At 32.9% G+C, this 18,990-nt stretch overlaps 2 protein-coding genes and 1 non-coding gene across 4 annotated transcripts in view; 2 read left to right on the top strand and 1 right to left on the bottom strand.

Annotated features, from left to right (window-relative positions):
• Positions 1–1,443: 1,443 nt before the first annotated feature.
• LOC120777400 (protein artichoke) overlaps positions 1,444–18,990 on the top strand; it is a 28,421-nt gene continuing 10,874 nt past the window's right edge. The window contains exons 1-4 of one of the 2 annotated variants that reach the window (XM_040108698.1): positions 1,444–1,680; positions 1,772–1,833; positions 1,898–2,115; positions 9,262–9,434. The gene's annotated coding sequence lies outside the window, so the exon portion shown is untranslated. The remainder of the gene's footprint in view (positions 1,681–1,771; positions 1,834–1,897; positions 2,116–9,261; positions 9,435–18,990) is intronic. The other variant, XM_040108697.1, reaches the window with a different exon arrangement.
• On the top strand, positions 2,622–2,738 carry LOC120779233. The gene has a single exon (XR_005705626.1). It is a non-coding gene; the product is annotated as a U5 spliceosomal RNA (small nuclear RNA).
• Positions 2,972–8,953, bottom strand: LOC120777401 (L-threonine 3-dehydrogenase, mitochondrial). Its single transcript, XM_040108699.1, has 6 exons — positions 8,751–8,953; positions 6,956–7,205; positions 6,283–6,409; positions 5,130–5,277; positions 3,932–4,037; positions 2,972–3,858 (listed from the first exon to the last, which is right to left on the bottom strand). The coding sequence occupies exons 1-6, from the start codon at positions 8,893–8,895 to the stop codon at positions 3,537–3,539; spliced, it is 1,098 nt and encodes a 365-aa protein (XP_039964633.1). The 5' UTR covers positions 8,896–8,953; the 3' UTR covers positions 2,972–3,536.

Raw genomic sequence — 18,990 nt, 5'->3', positions numbered from 1 at the left:
TAAACTTATTTTACTGCTACCGACGCGGACATTTACGCGGAACTGTTACAAAATCCGCGGAAATTCCAAGCCCAGAGTTGCTTTTATGCACAAAATACATTAATAATGGTATTCCCAATAGGCTGGAAAGTCATGTAGTCATGGAAATAAAAGAAGAAAATAACAATGGATATTTATTCTATTTTTATTTCGACATTATATATTAAAAATACGATAAACTATATTTAAATACATATATATGAATAATACAATACAATTTACAATATTTTAAGGCGACATACATACATATGTCGTTTAAAATCGCTATCAATTACGACGGAAATATTTCATAGCACTATCGACTTGAATTTATTGTGAATGTGTTGTAAGTGCTCATAATTTCCTGTCACCGCAAGTGAAAAAAACGTACAATGTGCAAATACAAAACTTGCAATTACGCTGTTAGATGGCGCTACGTCAATTGTAACTTTTCTACAACTACACAAGCAACAAAATGCTGATGTCAGCTTGCCAAAATTTTGCATATTAATATTTACTGAATAATAAATGCTTTTTTTACTTACCACAATTCATAATAACATTTATAGCGCCTCTGTAATAATTAGACAGCAATGCCCAACCGATATTTGATCTTATTCATACATTTAACACAGTTTCCATATACACTTACATACATGCATCTGCATGTCCATACATGAGCCGACTTTTAGGTCGCTCTGTATTTGCTGTCAAAATGCACTAAACACAATACCGAAACCAATATTTCATTAAATAACGAAACACAACACTTTTAATAACAACATTTATTATAAATTACTTAAATATTTGCACTTTTGAATACATTTCTCATAAGTTTGTCTTATTGGGCCACTACGGACGCGGAAATTTACGCGGAACTGTAAATTGACAGCTTCCAGGCACAGAGTTGCTTTCAAGTGCAAAAACTAAATTCACAAATTGACTGGAAAATGATGGAATAGTAGAACTTAGTGAAAATAATTTTGATTATTGAAGATATATTGCTTACATATTTACCTTTAAAAATTAATATTATTTAAAAACCAAAGTGTGTTATTTAATAGAAAGCTTTTTAATAAATATCGAGTTCCTTTTACAAATAATAAGCATGTTTTGCGAATAGTGAATACCACCAGAATACTCTGTTTTGCAGCAGCATCTGTCGGCAAAAATCAATATTAATTACTGCAATTATGAGCATAAATTTGTTTGAATAATTCCTGTTCCTATTGTTAAATTGAATGTGCTTTTAAAAATTTAAATTTAATGTAAATTGGAATTTCATATTCATAATACATATAATATAATTTTCAATTTTATTAAAACTGTCAACATGAATGCAACGCTGTCTACTGAAAATATTTGTCGCCATTTTAACTCTACTTTCCAATATTTATTTCCTACGCCTTAAAAGACGAAGCTTATTAAAATTGTGCTCTTTACGAATAATTCTTTAAATTAACAAGTGATCAAATAATCGATTTTCTGGCGGCAATTGTTTATGAAATCGTGCATATGTGTGTATATATAACAAATACTTGCGACCAGTTTAACTTTATTGAAGAAATGTACGAGTATTTCTTTTATAAAAAGGCAGTCAAAAGCAGCAAAAATACCAAGGTCAACGCTTGCTACAAGTTTTTCTGCCACAACTATAAAGAGGTATATTTTACATAATACTTTACCATACTAAATAATTTAAGTTTATATTTATTTAACTTTATTGGAGTAATCTATTTCATTTATAAATAAGCCGGCAAAATAAGCTAAAATGTCAAGGCTTGCTTAAAGTTCCGCTGCGAAAACTATAAAGAAGTATGTATATACGTAAATGATATTTTACCATACTCAATAATTAAAGTTTATATTAATTTTATAGTTTTTTCAACATCGATACTTTAAATATAATCAAAATTATATAATAAGCTGCTTTGCTGCTTCGGAAGTGCGGCCGCCGACTGACAGTATTATCTTGTGCGACTGTTGGCAGAATTCTGTCGCTACAACAACAACAACAGATAGCTGCTCGTTCCCATTGTTTCATATCCTCAACACTTGCGAAGATCACATAATAATTATAAAATTTTCAATACCTGGGTAAGTGTCATTTGATTATTAATGTAATAGGAGCTTTATGAAAAATCGCTTTGGCGAAAATCAACAACAATGTTGTTAAAAATATTAGAATGAATTGCATCACGAGTTACTAAAAGGCAAAGGATTTAATATGCATACATACATAAGTTCAAATGTATGTACATATGTAAGTATCAGTGTTTTACCACACAGATACTGAAAATCTCTTTTTTATGATTTCGTTGTTTCTCAATCTTGATGAGTGAAATATAATGTATAGCTTCTTGTTTACTAAAACTTTACTTTGCATTATAAGCGTGTACTTGGCTTGCACAAATAATGCATTTTAGTAATATTACATACATACAAACGAATGTGCATACCTGTGAATACCTGGCACTTAATGCAGCCCCTTTGTCTGCTGCGCTTGAAAAGGATGCGATTTCGTTAACTTGCATTTTGCGTTATACTTCGCATATGGTTTATAAATAGGAGAAAAGAAATACTTTATTGCAGCGTTCTTTAAGTTACTCTGGCTTCTCTTCAGTTGTCGAATAAATCTTTCGCCTTTTACTAAAGATTTCCGTGGAGAGGAGCACATTAATGAGTCTATAAGAATTTTTGCAAGGTTTGCAACCATATTTGGTAGCGAACCACTAATTAATGCATCACAATTTAGTACGGTTGTTTAAACAAATAATTTTTGCTAAGAAACCACTAATTATATTTTAAGACTATGGTTAAAATGATTAAGCGTTTTAGCAATTTTAAGAGTGTGATTAAAATTTTAAAATAATTATGTGCTTCATGACTATGATTTATAATTTTAAAGTAATTACGCTCTTCATGAAATTAAAAATTTTCCAGTGTTCTGTATTGAAAAATCTCACTCCATGTATTGTTGAAAATTAATTATGTACAGCTTTAAAATACTTCTTTTAGTAATATTAAAATTTTACTTCATAATACTAGGTATTTTAAAAAATATTTATGTATATGTAATAAATGCTTGATTTGCCAAGTTCAAGAATGATAGAATACAAGATTACGCCAAACACCAACTTGTGACGTAGTTCTTTGGATATGAGAAGAAGAAGCATAGAACGGCTTGGAAATTGTAAACAAAGCGTAAGCACTGCCGTTAATTTGAGAAGTAGAATTAATTTATTAAATTATAGTGAAAAAGTTTTAGTGAAATGAATAGTGTTGGGGAGGAAATATTTTGGTCAATTTTAAATAAATGTTAACTAAAAATCTATTGACAACAAAATTGTCAATAAAGTGAGAAAATAAAAGCTATAGTGCAATTTGGTTTTGTAACGATTTTCATAGCCTAACCGAAAAAAGTAATGATAAATACTTTTCGTAATCTTGTATTCTAACATTTTTGAGCAAGTTTTAAGAACTGTTTGGTTAAAGCACAATGCACACCGTTATAACATTCACGTTGAAGATGCGCACACTTTGGCATCTTCCAGCTTTATAAAGTTGTCTCGCACATCCTTCACCATAAAACTAACCAAGTTCTTTAAATCGTATTTATGCTGCCAACCCCAGTCGCGGCGTGCCTCAGAATCGTCAAACACTTGTGGCCATGAATCGGCAATATCCTGTCGGCTATCTGGCTTGTAAGTCACGTGCAAATTGGGCACATAACTACTTAATTCTTCTACCAGTTCTTCCGGTGTAAACGACATGGCCGTTACATTATAGACACGCCGTTTCAGATTTTCCGACGGTGCGCGCATAAATTCCAGCAAGGCACTGCAAAGTTGGTAGCAATTAGTACAATATATTTTAAAAGAAATAGTGGCTATGTATAGGTTTTTAAACTCACCGTAGACAGTCTTCAATGTACATCATTGGTAGACGTGTGTCTGGACGCAAGTAGCAGGTGTACTTGCCGCTGCGCAGTGCTTCATGGAAAATGGCGACAGCGTAATCTACGAAAAATAAGGAAAGTAAAAATAAATCAGTAATGATTTTTATGTCCATATATGCATCTTGATTAGATTGTTTAAAACACATTATTTCATTCCTACCGTTATGCAGGTTTATACAATTAGCCTTTTATGCACGTATGTATGTGTGTCTGCTAGCCTGTAAATACGCGAATTAGTCCCTAAGTTTTTGAGTTCTCGATCTAAAATTTTGCACATGTCCTTTTCTCTCCAAGAAGCTACTCACTTGTCGGAACCACCGATATTGGCCAACTATAGCCTATAGCTGACATACAAACTATACGATTAAATTCATGTCCTTATAAGGAAAACTTTTTTGTTTGACAAGCTATCTCTATAAAATTTGGTAAAAGCTATTTTTCAAAGCAACGGTATAATCTCCGAAGGAATTGTTTAGATCAGATCACTATATCATATAGCTGCCATACAAGCTGAACAATCCGAAACAAGTTCTTGAATGGAAAACTTTTTTATTTCACAAGATATCTTCGCGAAATTTAGCACAGATTTTTACTCAAGGCACCGATACAATCTCCGAAGAAATTGTTTAAATCAGACCACTCGACCATACAGCTGCCATACAAAGTGATCGATCGAAATCAAGTTCTCATATCGAATCTTTTGTATTTATTGAAGTGTATTATTGTTGCGTTGTAACTGAAGTTAACGTTTTTTCTTATTTTCTTCTGCATAACTTTCTGTTCGAAAATATTTTGATATTTACTCAATTAAATTGGGTTAACCTCAATCGCATTCTGAATTATTGGATTTACCATTTCTGTAGCAAAGCATTATGTACGCTCCAGTGTTTTTGCCCATTTCTCACTACTCAATTATTGAAAATAGCAACGATTTTGCGCACATAAATTGCACATTTAATAAAGTGAAAACAATAATCGCAATAATCATATTTTTATTATTGCAATAATCACATTTTCATTATTGTTTTGAAAATTGTGGTTTTGTTTAGATTGATAATTGAAATTTATTGTGGCGACGAGCCAATTTTCATTTTATTCAAGATTATTCTCGTTTATTTTAAAAATGTTTATGCAATATAGCAAAAGTACTCACCAGTAGTCCCACCGCCAGGTGGATCGCTTGAAATAACACCGGGAAAACGCAAACATCTAAAATCCAAGCCAAATTTATGGTAATAATATTCGCCCATGAGTTCGGCATGCACTTTCGAGACGCCATACATTGTGCGGGGACGTTGAATCTACATTTGTTATATAAAACCCAGTTAGTTGTCTAGGAATCGAAAATTAAAAGTTAAGAAATTAACTAACGAGCATAGTTACATACTGTGCAAGTAGGTATATTTAATTTTCAACGAAGTCTTTAATCGGAATCAAGTCCTTGTAGGGAAAACTTTTTTATTTGACAAGCTATCGTTATAAAATTTGGCACAAACTATTTTCCAAGACAACGGTATAATCTTCGAAAACATCTATTTAGATCGCACTACTATATCATGTAGCTGTCATACAAACTGATCATTCAAAATCATGTCTTTGAATGAAAAACTTTTTTATTTAACGAGATATCTATACTAAATTTCGCATGCAATATTGCCCAAAGCAACGGTATTATCTTGGAAGAGATTGTCTTGATCGTACCACTATATCATATAGCTGCCATACAAACTGAACAATAAAAACCAAGTTCTTGTATGAGAAAACTTTTTTTCAGAAAATATCTTCATGAAATTTAGCACACATTACTATCCAAGGCAACGGTAAAATCTCCGAAAAAAATGTTCAGATCGGACCATTATCATCAAAATTAAAAAAAAATCGGTATTAAGACCAAAAACTAGGCATTGAGCGAAGGAAATACAAAAAAGAACGAATAATCAGATTTTTGGCAGCCGTATTTACAAAAAAATACAAAATTTTCGTGAAAATTTCTCGACGTTTTTTTTTTTTTTAATTAATTATAGCCAAACAAAAAAATCTTCATTCAAGATGTTGTAGCTGACCTCGAAGGCGCAACTTTTCAAGGCTGGATCTCTAAAACTTTACTCAAATCAATTTCAGAATTTAGCTCAGTATTCTAGAGATGTTATAAAATTAAATAAGACAAAAAAAAAAATGATTTTTTCATAATTTTTTAGTACCATAAATATTTACCGATAATGCAAGGACAATTGCAGTAAGTGTGTAATTTGCACTGCGCTCAGCTATGCTACACATGACACCTAATAATTGTGGCAAATACTCACTGTTACATTTGGAGTTGGATTGCGCGGACTGTCTGGGCCGAATGCGCCAATTGTGCTTGGCACAAAAATGCGTAAATTGTACTGTTTCGCCAGTTCGATGACATTATGTACACCCTCGATGTTGACGCTGAAATATTTCAGAAAAATAAATTAAAACCATATGGGGAAGCAAGGCGCAAAAATGTTATTGTTGATATCACGCGATTACTTTGTACAGTTATTTTGTAATCACTTTGCGTGTTTAAGTGAAAGTCTTCCTAAGTTATGACAGAAAATCAACGTGCAGGCGATGAAAATGAAAAAACCAATGACACAAAGTAAAACAAAAAGCACATGGACGCATGGGTATCATGAAAACTCAAAAACTGTTGCTACAAAGTATAATAGTTTTGTTCACCTAGCGGTTGTATGGATCACCTTAAAGTAAGCGAGTTAGATATGGCGTTGTGTATACATACATATATGTATATAATATAAATGATTAGGATGATGAGACGAGTTGAAATCCGAGTGACTGTCTGTCTGTCCGTCCGTGCAAGCTTTGATCCTTGCAAGTTACAAGAATTTCATTCTCTTTTTTTGGTTACACCCGAACATAGCCCTTCCTTACTTGTTAATATATAAAATGATATAAAATGCATATACTTTGTATGTACGTATTCGCAACACTTACCGTACCGCCAGAGGCACATTTTGCTCACCGATCGCGCTCAACAATGCGGAGAAATGTATCAGCCAATCGATGCGATTATCGACGACAATCTTTTGCAGACCCTTGAAGTCTAAAATATCGGCGAATATGTAGGGACCACTCTCTATAACCTCCTTGCTGGGTTTAATGATATCGGAGAGTACAACACTCTCAGCGCCATATTGAGAGCGCAAAAGTTTGGCGCACTCCATGCCGAGTTGCCCTAGGCCACCTGGCGAAGGGAGAAAGAGAAAATTTTGCAATGCAAGCTAATAAGTATAAGATTTTGCTGAGTCTTCTTCAATTAGCAGGCAGAAAAAATATTAAATTTTAATAGTAAATTAGATAATCTGATTTACTTTGTAAAAAAAAAGAACCTTAATAATAATTTATAAGAAAAAATATCATTCTTCCTCAAATTTAAAATTTAGTTTATTCTTCAGCGCATATTTTTCTCAAAATTAGTACACAATATTTTTCTTACTATAATATATAAAATTTGCTTACAACTATTTGCGCACTGCGTACTAATTTTTCAAATATCAGGTCATATTATAAATAAATGGCGGAATATTGTTTTTGCTTAACGAGCACATTTGGCATATTTCGTTTCCTTTGATAGCTCTTGTTGATGATTGTGCATATTTTTAGTAACAAGGTCTTATTTTCGCAAAATCAAAAATGAAACAACAACAATTACAATAAGATGAAGCTCATTAGAAACGAAAGATAAAACATCAGAAATTAAATGAAAAATAATTTAAAAGCGAACTGAGTTCGGGAGGAGGTAGAGAAAGGACAAGGTTGATATTTTAAGGGTTAAAAACGATTGAACTCAATTTCCAGCAAAACTACGAGTTCTATAGAAAAAAATTGTCGGACAAAATTTTACATAATCAAAAGAAAACCAACTTTAGCATTTACTTCTTTTTCACTTAAGGGGCTATACCGTCCATAGAACGTCCAAACATTCAATCTAGTACTTTCTTTTAAAAAAATTCACGAAAATCGCCTAATTTTTCATGCGTCACACTGGTATAGCCCCTTAACCACAAAATTTATGTAAAAAGTTGAATTATTCTTGTTTTTTGCTTTTTTTTCATTTTTTAAAATTTTTTAAAATTTTTTTTTATACAAAAAGACTTTTCAGCGAAATTCCAGCATACTTATCTTCTTATGTCCCACATACACTGTGTTTTTTTATTTAAAATATTAAGGAAGAAACCTTATTTGGACTAAAGGAGTTACATGGGCTTACGGATTTCAAAAAATCTAATTTTTTTTATTGCCTTATTAAATTACTACAACACCTCTAGAATATTGTCCTAAAATTTCAAGTTGATCCGAGTAATAGTTTCGGAGATATAGCCTTGAGAACTTGTGCGCCCGCCTTTAAACGCATTTTCATCGAATCTGTGTTTTTGAAGTCGGTTGGTGAGATTTCTCGAAAGCTACTCAACGGATCTTTATGAAACTTTACACAAGCCTTTGAGATACAATTCTTAAAGACTTGGACGAAGGATTTTTTTCGATTTTTTTTTGTAAAAATTTCAGCCAAAAATCCAATTTTAACTTCATTTCATTTTTTATATGAGAAAAAATTGTTGAAAAGGGCTATTTTTACCCGGGGAAACCCAAGCTCAGATCGCCAGTCATTTTTTTATTAAATTTTCGATATTTTATCTTTCTTTTCCAGTCGATTTCAATCTACTATGGATCTCTTTCAGTTTTTATAATTTTCAAAGGCTTCTGCACGGCACTTACACTTGAAACTTACCGGTAATCAAAACTTTTGGTGGACGACTATCGGCTTTATTTTGGCTAGCATGTCTATGCGTAGTTCGACATACTATAGGCGTTAGACAGCCGGCATTGTTTGCATTTTTAGCTTGTGCAAAAGTCGTTAAGCACTTTCTGAACATAATTTTTATCTAAATTATTCTAAACTTTACACTTTTATATTAAAGATTTTATATAATATTTTTTTAAATTAATATTAATTTTTTTTATTAAATTTTTTTAAATTAAATTTATTTAATTGAAAGTTTTTAATAATTTTTATTTCGAATAATTTTTATTTAATTAAATTTTCTTTAATTAAAATTTGTTTTAATTAAATTTTTTTACTAAATTTATTTTTTTTTTTTTAAAATTTTTTTAATTTAATTTTTTTAATTAATTTTTTTTTATTACAATTTTTTATTTAAATTTTTTAAGTTAAACTTTTTTCATTAACTTTTTTAATTAAATTTTTTTTATTATTTAATATTTTTTTTTCAAAACTACAGCATATTTTTCGTATTATCCAATATTCTAAAATTTCACCGGCCAACGCGGCACGATGTGCGGCTATCAACTGACAACTTTTTTCGTTAATGTGGTGTGGCGGTTGCCTGGGCTCTGCTTAGCTTGGAAAATGCACGATTACAATAAGAAAAACACATAAGGCACACAGCAATAAGTAAGTTTTGTGTTGTTACTTTTGATTTTTAGAAGATTTCATTCATTTGTTTATATATTGAAAACATAAATATGTATGTAAGTATAGGTTGATTCTTATACTTTTAAATTTTAAGTATAATCTCTTGGGTGTTCATCCAAAGGAAAATGAGTGTGTGGAGTGTTTGGTGATTTGGGCAATCAAAGCTATGTGCCAGTATTTGGCGGGATATATGTATATGTATCTATGTAAGTCTGTTCCTGTGACGTAGAAACGACACACGTGCGAATGGAAGTGCGTTTGTTGCCAAAGTTCAGGCATTCCTGATAACTGTGCGACCCATATTTTTATTCGTATTATAATATACTTGCATATCGTCACCTAAAATGCAAAATTTCGTATTATCAAAAAAATTGAAATTGAGCTAGTTATTGCTTATGATTCACTACATCGTATTACGTATAGCTAGCATAAAATTTTCAGCATCCGCTGTCACATATAATCAATATATAACCATTTTATAACCAAAACTCAAATTTTGTTTCTATGAGTGCTTTCCAATATATCGTTTTTCCTTCGCCTCTAAACTTATGAAAAGTGATGATACGTTATTTTGAATTTTAGGTGACGATATGTACATAGCTTTGACAAGTCTTCGGTCGTAGCAAAATTATTTGGACTACCCTTTATATAGTTTTGCATATCGTGTGTGTGTGACCAAATTTACGCATACGTATTTTATGACCTTGGCTATGAATTCGCGCATCTGCAAATTTCAACTATGAAATTTTGTAATTGGACTACCCTTTATATGCCCACATGCCCACACATATGTAAGTACATTATCATGTACGAATTTCTTAAGGGACATCTAAGTGTGAGTGGTTACTATGACCATGCAAGAAAAACTAGACTTTTGCTATCATATTATTGTAATATTTATATCCGCTAAGCTACAGTATTCCGATTCGAACATTATATTCGTAGACTGTAGTATTGTCTTGGAGAACAATCTATGCAAAATTGCATGAAGATGTCTTGTAAAATAAAAAAGTTTCGATATAAAAACTTGATTTCGATCGTTCAGTTTGTATGGTAGCCATACGCTATAGTAGTCCGATTCGAACATTATATTCGGAGTTTGTGGCCTTGGCTTAAACAACAATCTGTACCGAATTTCATGAAGATATCTTGTAAAATAAAATAGTTTTCTTTACAAGAACTTAATTTTGTTTGGTCAGTTTGTATGACAGCTATATGATATAGTAGTCCAATATTAATGATTCCAACAGATGAGCAGTTTTTTGGGAAGAAATTGTGTTTTGTGAAATTTCAGATCAACATCTCAAAAAGACAGGGACTAATTCGCGTTTGAATAGCTAAATTGAATAAACTCGTTAAGCTGATCATTTAAATTATATAGTATTTTATATACTTTAGAGGGTCTCCGACAATTTCTTCTGTGTGTTACAAACTTCATGACAAACTTACTCCAGATCTGGGTATAAGAACAAAAATAATAATTTATTGCCTAGGATCACAGCAAGTTAGAAGATTTTCCTACAGGGTTCGACAGTCACTCACATATTCACTTAGCATTTTGCGCGTTCTTATGCTTACTTTTTGGGGCTTTACTAACTAAATTAGTTGCCATAGAGAAATATGCTTCCAATATATACATAGTATATTTCATTTAAAGTATAATGGTTTGCCAAAAATCTCCTTCCACGTGCCACGTGTTGCGTGATAAAATTTTTTTGGTGTCAATAACCGATGTTTTTAGCCTGATTTTTGCATATGTATGTATATACATACATATGTATATGTATATATAGTATAAGTTTTGCACGTGTCACGCAATTGCTATGCATATATCCTCTATTACTATTATTATTTAATTTTTAAAAACTCATATGCTTGACGTTTCGCAAGTTTTTGCTTTCCTTTTGAATGAAATAATCAGATATTTGCAAAGAATTTTATTTTTATGCTATATTTCATTTTCGAAGAACACCAAGTTATTCGCGAACACATTGCATGTGATATACATACATTAGGGGGGGAACAACATTTTTTCCCGCTTGTTACTCTGCAAAATTGGTTGATAGGCAACCCTAAGGAACAATAATAGAACAATAATAGTGTAATCCAAAGTGGTCTCCATGTTTGAACTCTTAATCGTAACTGAAGGTCCCTCACCTAACAGTTTTCTCTTTTTCTTATTATCAGAAAGAAAACTGCGTATCTCTTTTCCAAGTACTTGAAAATATTTGACCCTCCCCAACATACATACATATGTATGTACATATAAAAAAATATTCCTGACCCTCATTTGTGCAATGTGTCTGAGAATTGCATTCAATATCGCTGTAAATACAATGAAAGAAAGCGAACTTTGCTGATTGTCATCAAGCCAATTATCTTCAATGAATTTTATTGGATACGAAAGTTTGAGCCTTGCGAAATATTAGATGCAGGCATGATGTGCTATACTTGCTTATGAAATGCGGGGAATATGAGGGATGTATGTATGTATGTAATGATGTGGTATCTTAATTAATGCATATCTCTTCGCATTTATGCAGTGGGCTGGATATGTGCTCTGCTAAGGCATTAAATATGAGACGTTGAAGCAGCAGTGCAAAAATTATATATATACATATATACATACATATTTTTATTTTTAATACCTTAGATACAGACATTTTAAAGCAATAACACTCCCATTTACTTAGAAAGCTTATGTACATATATATTCATGCCTTGCCAACTTGAATTGACGCAGCGACGAGCCCCCAAAATGTTATTGCAACATTTTGTTTTTGTGATTCTAATTATAACTCGAAAACTGAAATTTAAAATTATGTCATAAAAACAGCTGATTCATTGTTGTTTTTCACAACAATTTGAGCACTTTTTTCAATAATTTTGAAAACCAAATTTGTACCAGAATACTGTCGTTTGTGATTGTATATCTCGATGTTTTTTGTACAATGTGATTTTTTTTTTAAATAAATTTTAGGTAAACAATGCGATGTTTTTAGCTTGGAAAATAACAAAAAATAGTGAGAGGAAAAAATAAAAATTTTCCATAAACATAACAACATTTTCTTTTTCAATCTTTCTATTGATTCTTGGTTAATACGAAGAGTAAAAAAAAAATTGTTTTTTTAAAAAACAGTTTTTAAATATGTAATTAATCAAGCATTTACACTCCTATTACCAGAAAAGTCTTAAATATTTTATGCAAAATGACGTAATGTTCGATATATTGTGCTGTGACATTATCGCTCATTCCTCATATCCTCATCTTTTGAAATGTATGCTGTCAGTAATTCTAGAGAGATGGGCATAAATATATAATTTTGCATTTATATACATATGTATACATATGTACATATACATACATTATATGTATGTACATATGTATATAGATATTTTGGCTTCCTGCCAACTCCGAAAATTTTGCCATCTCATAGTTATACAGAAAGATATGACCAACATATTACTGTGGGCAAATAATAGTAAGACTTTTTAATTTAAATTTCGTGCAAAAATCCACTCGTCGAAATATCTCTTTTCTAAGTTGGTATGACTGTCGGTGACATCTGTGCCAAATGTCACATCAAAATAATCATTAGTGTTTAATCTTTCTGAAGTACCTAGTGCACTCGGCGATTTTTACCTAAGAAAAGTGGAAGCACAATTTTTGGTTTTTCGAAAAACAGCACTGCGTTGACGTCTGTGAAACAATGCTTTCCGACTACAAGGATGTCATGAAACGTATTATTACTGGCGATAAGTCTTGGATCTATACTTACGATCCAGAAACATACGATTAATAGGCCTAATATCGATATCAGAGACCCAAAGCCGAAAAATCTACGTCAAAGCAGGTCAAAAATTAAGGTTTACTTGACAGTTTTATGCGATTATCGAGGTGTGATGCACTCTGAATTCCTTCCGACCGCTCAAATTGTCAACAAGGAATTTTATTAGAATATAGTCTGACGATTGCAATTTAAGTGTGCTCTGCCCAATCCACAAAAACGAAGACCGCCCAATCTGCTCCAGCTACCGTGGGATAAGCCTCCTTAACTCAACATTGCATATAACCGTCAACAAACTGTTTGGACCTTATCAGTGTGGCTTCAGGCCTTGAGAATCAAAAAGTGACCAGATATTCACCATGAACCCATGAAAGGAAGATCGACACACACCACCTCTTCGTCGATTTTAAAACTGCTTTTGACAGCACGAAAAGAAGCTGCCTTTCTGCTGCTTTGTCTGAGTTTAGTATCCCCGCAAATCTAATACGGCTGTGTAAATTGACGATGAGCAATATCAAAAGCTCCGTCAGGATAGGGAAGGACCTCTTCGAGCCGTTTGATACCAAGCGAGGTTTCAGACAAGGCGATTTCATATGATGCGAATTCTTCAATCTACTGCTGGAGAAAATATTTTGAGCTGCCATTGGCATGGACGATGACAACATCTGATGAGTCAGCGTTACGAGTTTTCGAGAGAAAGTTTCTGCGGAAGATTTATGGTCCTTTGCGCATTGGCAACGGCGAATACCGCAGTAGATGGAACATTGAGCTGTACAAGAAATACAACGACATTAAGATTATTCGACGCAGTACCCGTTGAGGGAAGCAGAGGAAGAGGAAAGCCCTGATTCCAAGAAGATCCGACGTTTTTGAGCCAATTTTCTCCAGTTATGAGGGCCCTGAATGGTTATGTAAATAAGCAAAATTGCCTGATTTGGGAAGAAGAGCAACCTGAAGAGATTCAAGAGCTACCACTTCATCCAGAAAAAACAACGGTTTGGTATGATTTGTGGGCCAATGGAATCGTCGGTACATATTTCTTCAAAAAAGATGCCTATGAGAATGCCTGAAATTGAAGCTCGTGATCTCGGCAACATTGTGTTTCAATAAGAAGACGCCACTTCCCACACGTCGCATCAATCAATGAACTTATTGAGATAACACTTCGATGAGCAGATAATTTCACGAAAGAAAATCCAATAACATGATTTTACTGCCAAATTTGTCATGCAATTTGTTCTCATCCTACAAAAAAAGGCATCCAGAAAGCTTTGCAATCCTTTATTAAAACTTCAGTCGGTAAGATCATTCGACAGAACTCGTTTGGGTATGTTATAGATGTATGTATATGTATGTAGTGTAGTATGTACCATATATTGACGCATTACTTACTTACGACTTGCTTGCCAATTTAGCTACTTACAATTTCCCAATAGCAACAACAAGGCTGCAGTTAGTATTTCTTATAATCATTATTTCACGCACTCACTATAAAAGTTTTTTGGTCCCAAGGCGGTACCTTCGAATTACTTAAATTTTAATGCGTACGACTTTCAAAGTCAGCGCCTGTGCTCTCAGCCATGAAAACTAAGCATTTCCAAAAGAAAAGAAAAGTTTACACTTCCAACACTGTTTGCGAGTATTTGTTGTGATTACGCCTAGATGGATAGCTTGGTATGTTGTTCACACACATACATATATACAGTTACATATGCATTTAAATGTATGTATGTATGTATTTAACCCAATGTTTATTGTAGTTACGTTTATGTGCCGATTTTTGTTGTTGTCGATCAGATTGTGCAAAAAATTTCACTCTCATCCGCTTGGAAATTAAATACATTACTCGCTTAAATACTGTATTACTCGCTAAATCTGGTAATAAAACTAAAAAGCGCATGAGCAATTAAAAAGTGAATTAAACAAGGCAAACAGGGAAGTGTTTAACTGAAATTTTTGGAAATGACGACAAAAATGCCAATAAGCTGAAATTGCATGCACATACATATGTATTTGTATTTATGAATGAATGCGTACAACAATGAAATTTTGTCATTTGGTATTGCAGGAAAATGAAGCTAAGCTTAAATATCTAAAGCAATTTCCGGTTTATACTCAGCAAGAATACGTACTAATTTCAAGTGTAGCCAAGGTCCTTCTCCACTTGATCTTTCCAATGGATTGCAAGTTTTCTTTTTCCTCTACTTCCCCCGCGAGTACTCGGTCGAATATTCCCAGTGCTGCAGTGTTTTCATCCCTTCGGACGACACGACCTAGCCATCATTGCCGTTATCTCTTTATTCCCTGAACTATGTCAATGCCGTCGTATATCTCGTACAGCTTATCGTACCTTTTCGCTGTTTGGCGCCTATTGGAGATTCCAACTGTAACCAGGTCGACTGGTAAGGCTATGATGCCTGTATTTTGGGATGTGCATAGAATAATTTTTACTGGCTACCTTAAAATAATCAACAACAGCAGCCATTACAAAGCGCTATTGGACCGTTTGAAGGACGAAATCGTCGAAAAGCTATCGCATTTGAGCAAAAAGAAAGTGCTGTTTCATCAAGACAATACACCGTATCACCAGTTAGTGAAAAAGATGGCAAAAATCCATGAATAGTGTATCCAATTGCTTCCGTATCCAGCGTATTCGTCAGATCAAGCCTCCTGGCGAATATTTCCTGTGCTCAGATCTCCAAAAAATTGCCGCTGGAAAGAAATTTTCGTAGAATGAAGAGGTAAAAGCAGATACTTAGACCTACTTTGAAGCAAAGGATACTCGTACTCCAAAAATGATATCGTAAAGTTGGAAGAATTATATTGTTGTTGTGCTACATGTATATGTACATACATGATATCGGTTAATTTCCAAGTACTGCTCTACCACAATACACAATTCATAAAGTTTCTAGTGTCAAATTCATAGTTTAGGTCGTCATACTTGAAAGCGCGTGCTGATGGCCCACAACCGTGGCGCCCATTACAGCCACCACACGCATGCGCACACACTAATCGCACATAATATTGTAAGTACGAGACCGCCCGCTGCTGGTGCGCCAACTTATTTTGGAAGGCATTTAACAACATTTTTTAAAGCGATTTTTTGAAAATTGCCGCAATTTTGGAAAAGCTCGAGGTTGCAGTGTCTACAGCAACACAACTCCCTCTTACGCCTACACTCAAGTTGCTGGCGTTTTGAGTGTTAAGCACTCAAGTGTGTCCATATCGCACACAACATTGTAGACCGCTTGCAGACGGGCTCATTTGTGGCTCATTTTGTTGGCAGATTTCGTAAAAGCGGGAAGCAGAGCTGCACTAAAAACCATATGAAGACACATGTATTCTTGTAATAATGGAAACAAAACGAACCGTAAAAAGTGGAAACTAACGCAGAAGCTATCAACACTCATTTTCTTAAGCAATAACTGCGAAGAATTTCGAATCCATGGAACAGTCAGTGCGCGCAGCTCAAACCTTGCAGTTGGAATTTTCTAAATAGTCTCAAAAACTAAACTAAAAACTAATACGCATTTGGTGACTTGGATACTACAAAACAGTTATACACAAGTGCAAAAAGGATATGTGGATTATGCAATGGAAAAGTAATTAAAATTAAGTGAAGAAACGGTTTTATAAAGCCAAATATATATTTGAAAATAAGTGTCTTACAGTTAGCTAAACTAAAATACTGAAAGTGAAAGAAAAAATTTATGAGCTGTAAAATTTATGCAACAACATACATATTTATTACAATTTTTGCTGTTCACGCCGTTGTGACCTAAATAGTTTTCCGTGTTAGTTTCGCTAAGGAAAACTGGGCCTGTAATGGCAAATGTGTTAGCGGGAAAGTGTTGACTCGAGAGAGTATTTCAAAAACAGGTTTCTGGATTTGTGAATACTTATAAGATTTGAGCTAATACCATTTTTGGAAAACCAAAATTTTTTTAAAATAATTTTTTGAAAATTTTTTAAAATAGTTTTTTGAAAAAAAAGTTTTTTGAAAAAAAAAGTTTTATTTTATTAAAAAAAAAAAAATAATTTACAATTAAAAAAAAAATTTACAAATTAAAAAATTTTTGTTTTTAAATTTAAAAAAAATAACATTTTATAACCGCTGAAAAACTAACTGTAAATCATAACCAGCAAAGGTGTGTTTTTGTGTAATTTTTTGTAATTTGCCAGTGTTGGAGAAAAGTAAGTTTTGGCACTTATAAATTTATTATATAAGTATAATAAAAACGAAAAATATGCTGTAGGTGCAAATTTTGAGGTTAACTGATTTTCTCAAAACGAATACTACGTGCTAAACTTATAAAATTTCAATAAAAATAAAAAAATTTAATATATTTTTGAAAATAAATGACAACAATAATAACTCAATAGAAGGTGAGGCAAAAAGCTTGATGCATGGAGAGTAGAGACTGACCTGTAATGGGCCCATCTTGGAAACCTGGCCTGAAATAATGCGAAAGCGGTACCGGGGCAAAGAAAAAGTCCATGATAGAAGGGGGAAGAATTGACACCACCACGTAGAATTCCTACATGGTACGAAGACATTTCAAACCCTCCTTACGGGCTTAAAAAATACAAAAAATATAATAATAATAAAATAATAATAATAATAATAACAACAACAATAATAATAATAATAATAGTAACAAAAATATTAATAATAGTGGTAATCATTCAAAATGAACTCCGCCTCGCACGATAAAAGAGGGTGGGAGAGTACCGTTGATATCTCTATCCTAGTTAGAGGGCGCTAAAATCGGACCCAAACTCTAAACGGCTGGTATACATTCAATCTTAACAACTTAATGTATTTTTCTATCCAGCAGAAGTTATATAAAGTCTGTCACGCAGTGGAGTCCTTATAACGACCAAACAAGCTCTTGGGATGAAAAACACATTTATTTGACAAGATATCTTCATGAAATTTTGGCATGGACTATTACCCAAGGCAAAAATACAATTTACGAACATATTGTTATATCGGACATCTACATACTTATATCATATAGCTGGCATACAAACTAACCGATCAAAATCGATTTCTTGTACGAAAGTCTCACTTATTTGACAAGACGAATTATTTTCTACAGTAGCGGTGTAATCTCTGAAAAAATTGTTCTGATCGGACCACTATAGCATATAGCTGCCATACAAACTGAACGACCAAATTCAGGTTCTTGTATGAAAACTTGTTTATTTCAAAAGATATCTTCATGAAATTTGGTATGGATTATTGCCAATGCAAGTACACAATCTCCGAAAATATTGTTAAGATCGAACCATTATATCATATAGCTGCCATACAAACTGTGCGATCAAAATCAAGTTCTAGTACGAAAAACTCGCTTATTTGACAAGATATCTTCGTGAAAATCAGTATGGACTATTATCTAAAGTAACGGTATAATATCTGGAAAAATTGTTGTGATCGGATCACTATATCATATAGCTGTCATACAAACTGAACGACTAAAATCAAGTTCTTGTATGGAAAACTTTTTTATTTGACGAGATATTTTCACGAAATTCGGCATTGTATACTGCCTAAAGCAAAACTACAATCTCCGAATATATTGTTTCGATCGGCCCACCATATCATATAGCTGTCATACAATCTCAGCGATCCAAATTAAAAGATATGAACTGTGAAGGATATTATAGCAGCGGTGCACCTAAAGATAACGTTTTTTTCAAGTTTTTACAAATTATTATAATTTTTAATATGATAATTA

The sequence above is a fragment of the Bactrocera tryoni genome, chromosome 5, assembly GCF_016617805.1.
Source record: "Bactrocera tryoni isolate S06 chromosome 5, CSIRO_BtryS06_freeze2, whole genome shotgun sequence".
Classification (NCBI taxonomy): Eukaryota; Metazoa; Arthropoda; class Insecta; order Diptera; family Tephritidae; genus Bactrocera; species Bactrocera tryoni.
The sequence above is the reverse complement of the archived record's forward strand: the minus strand, read 5'-3'. Positions and strand labels throughout refer to the sequence as shown.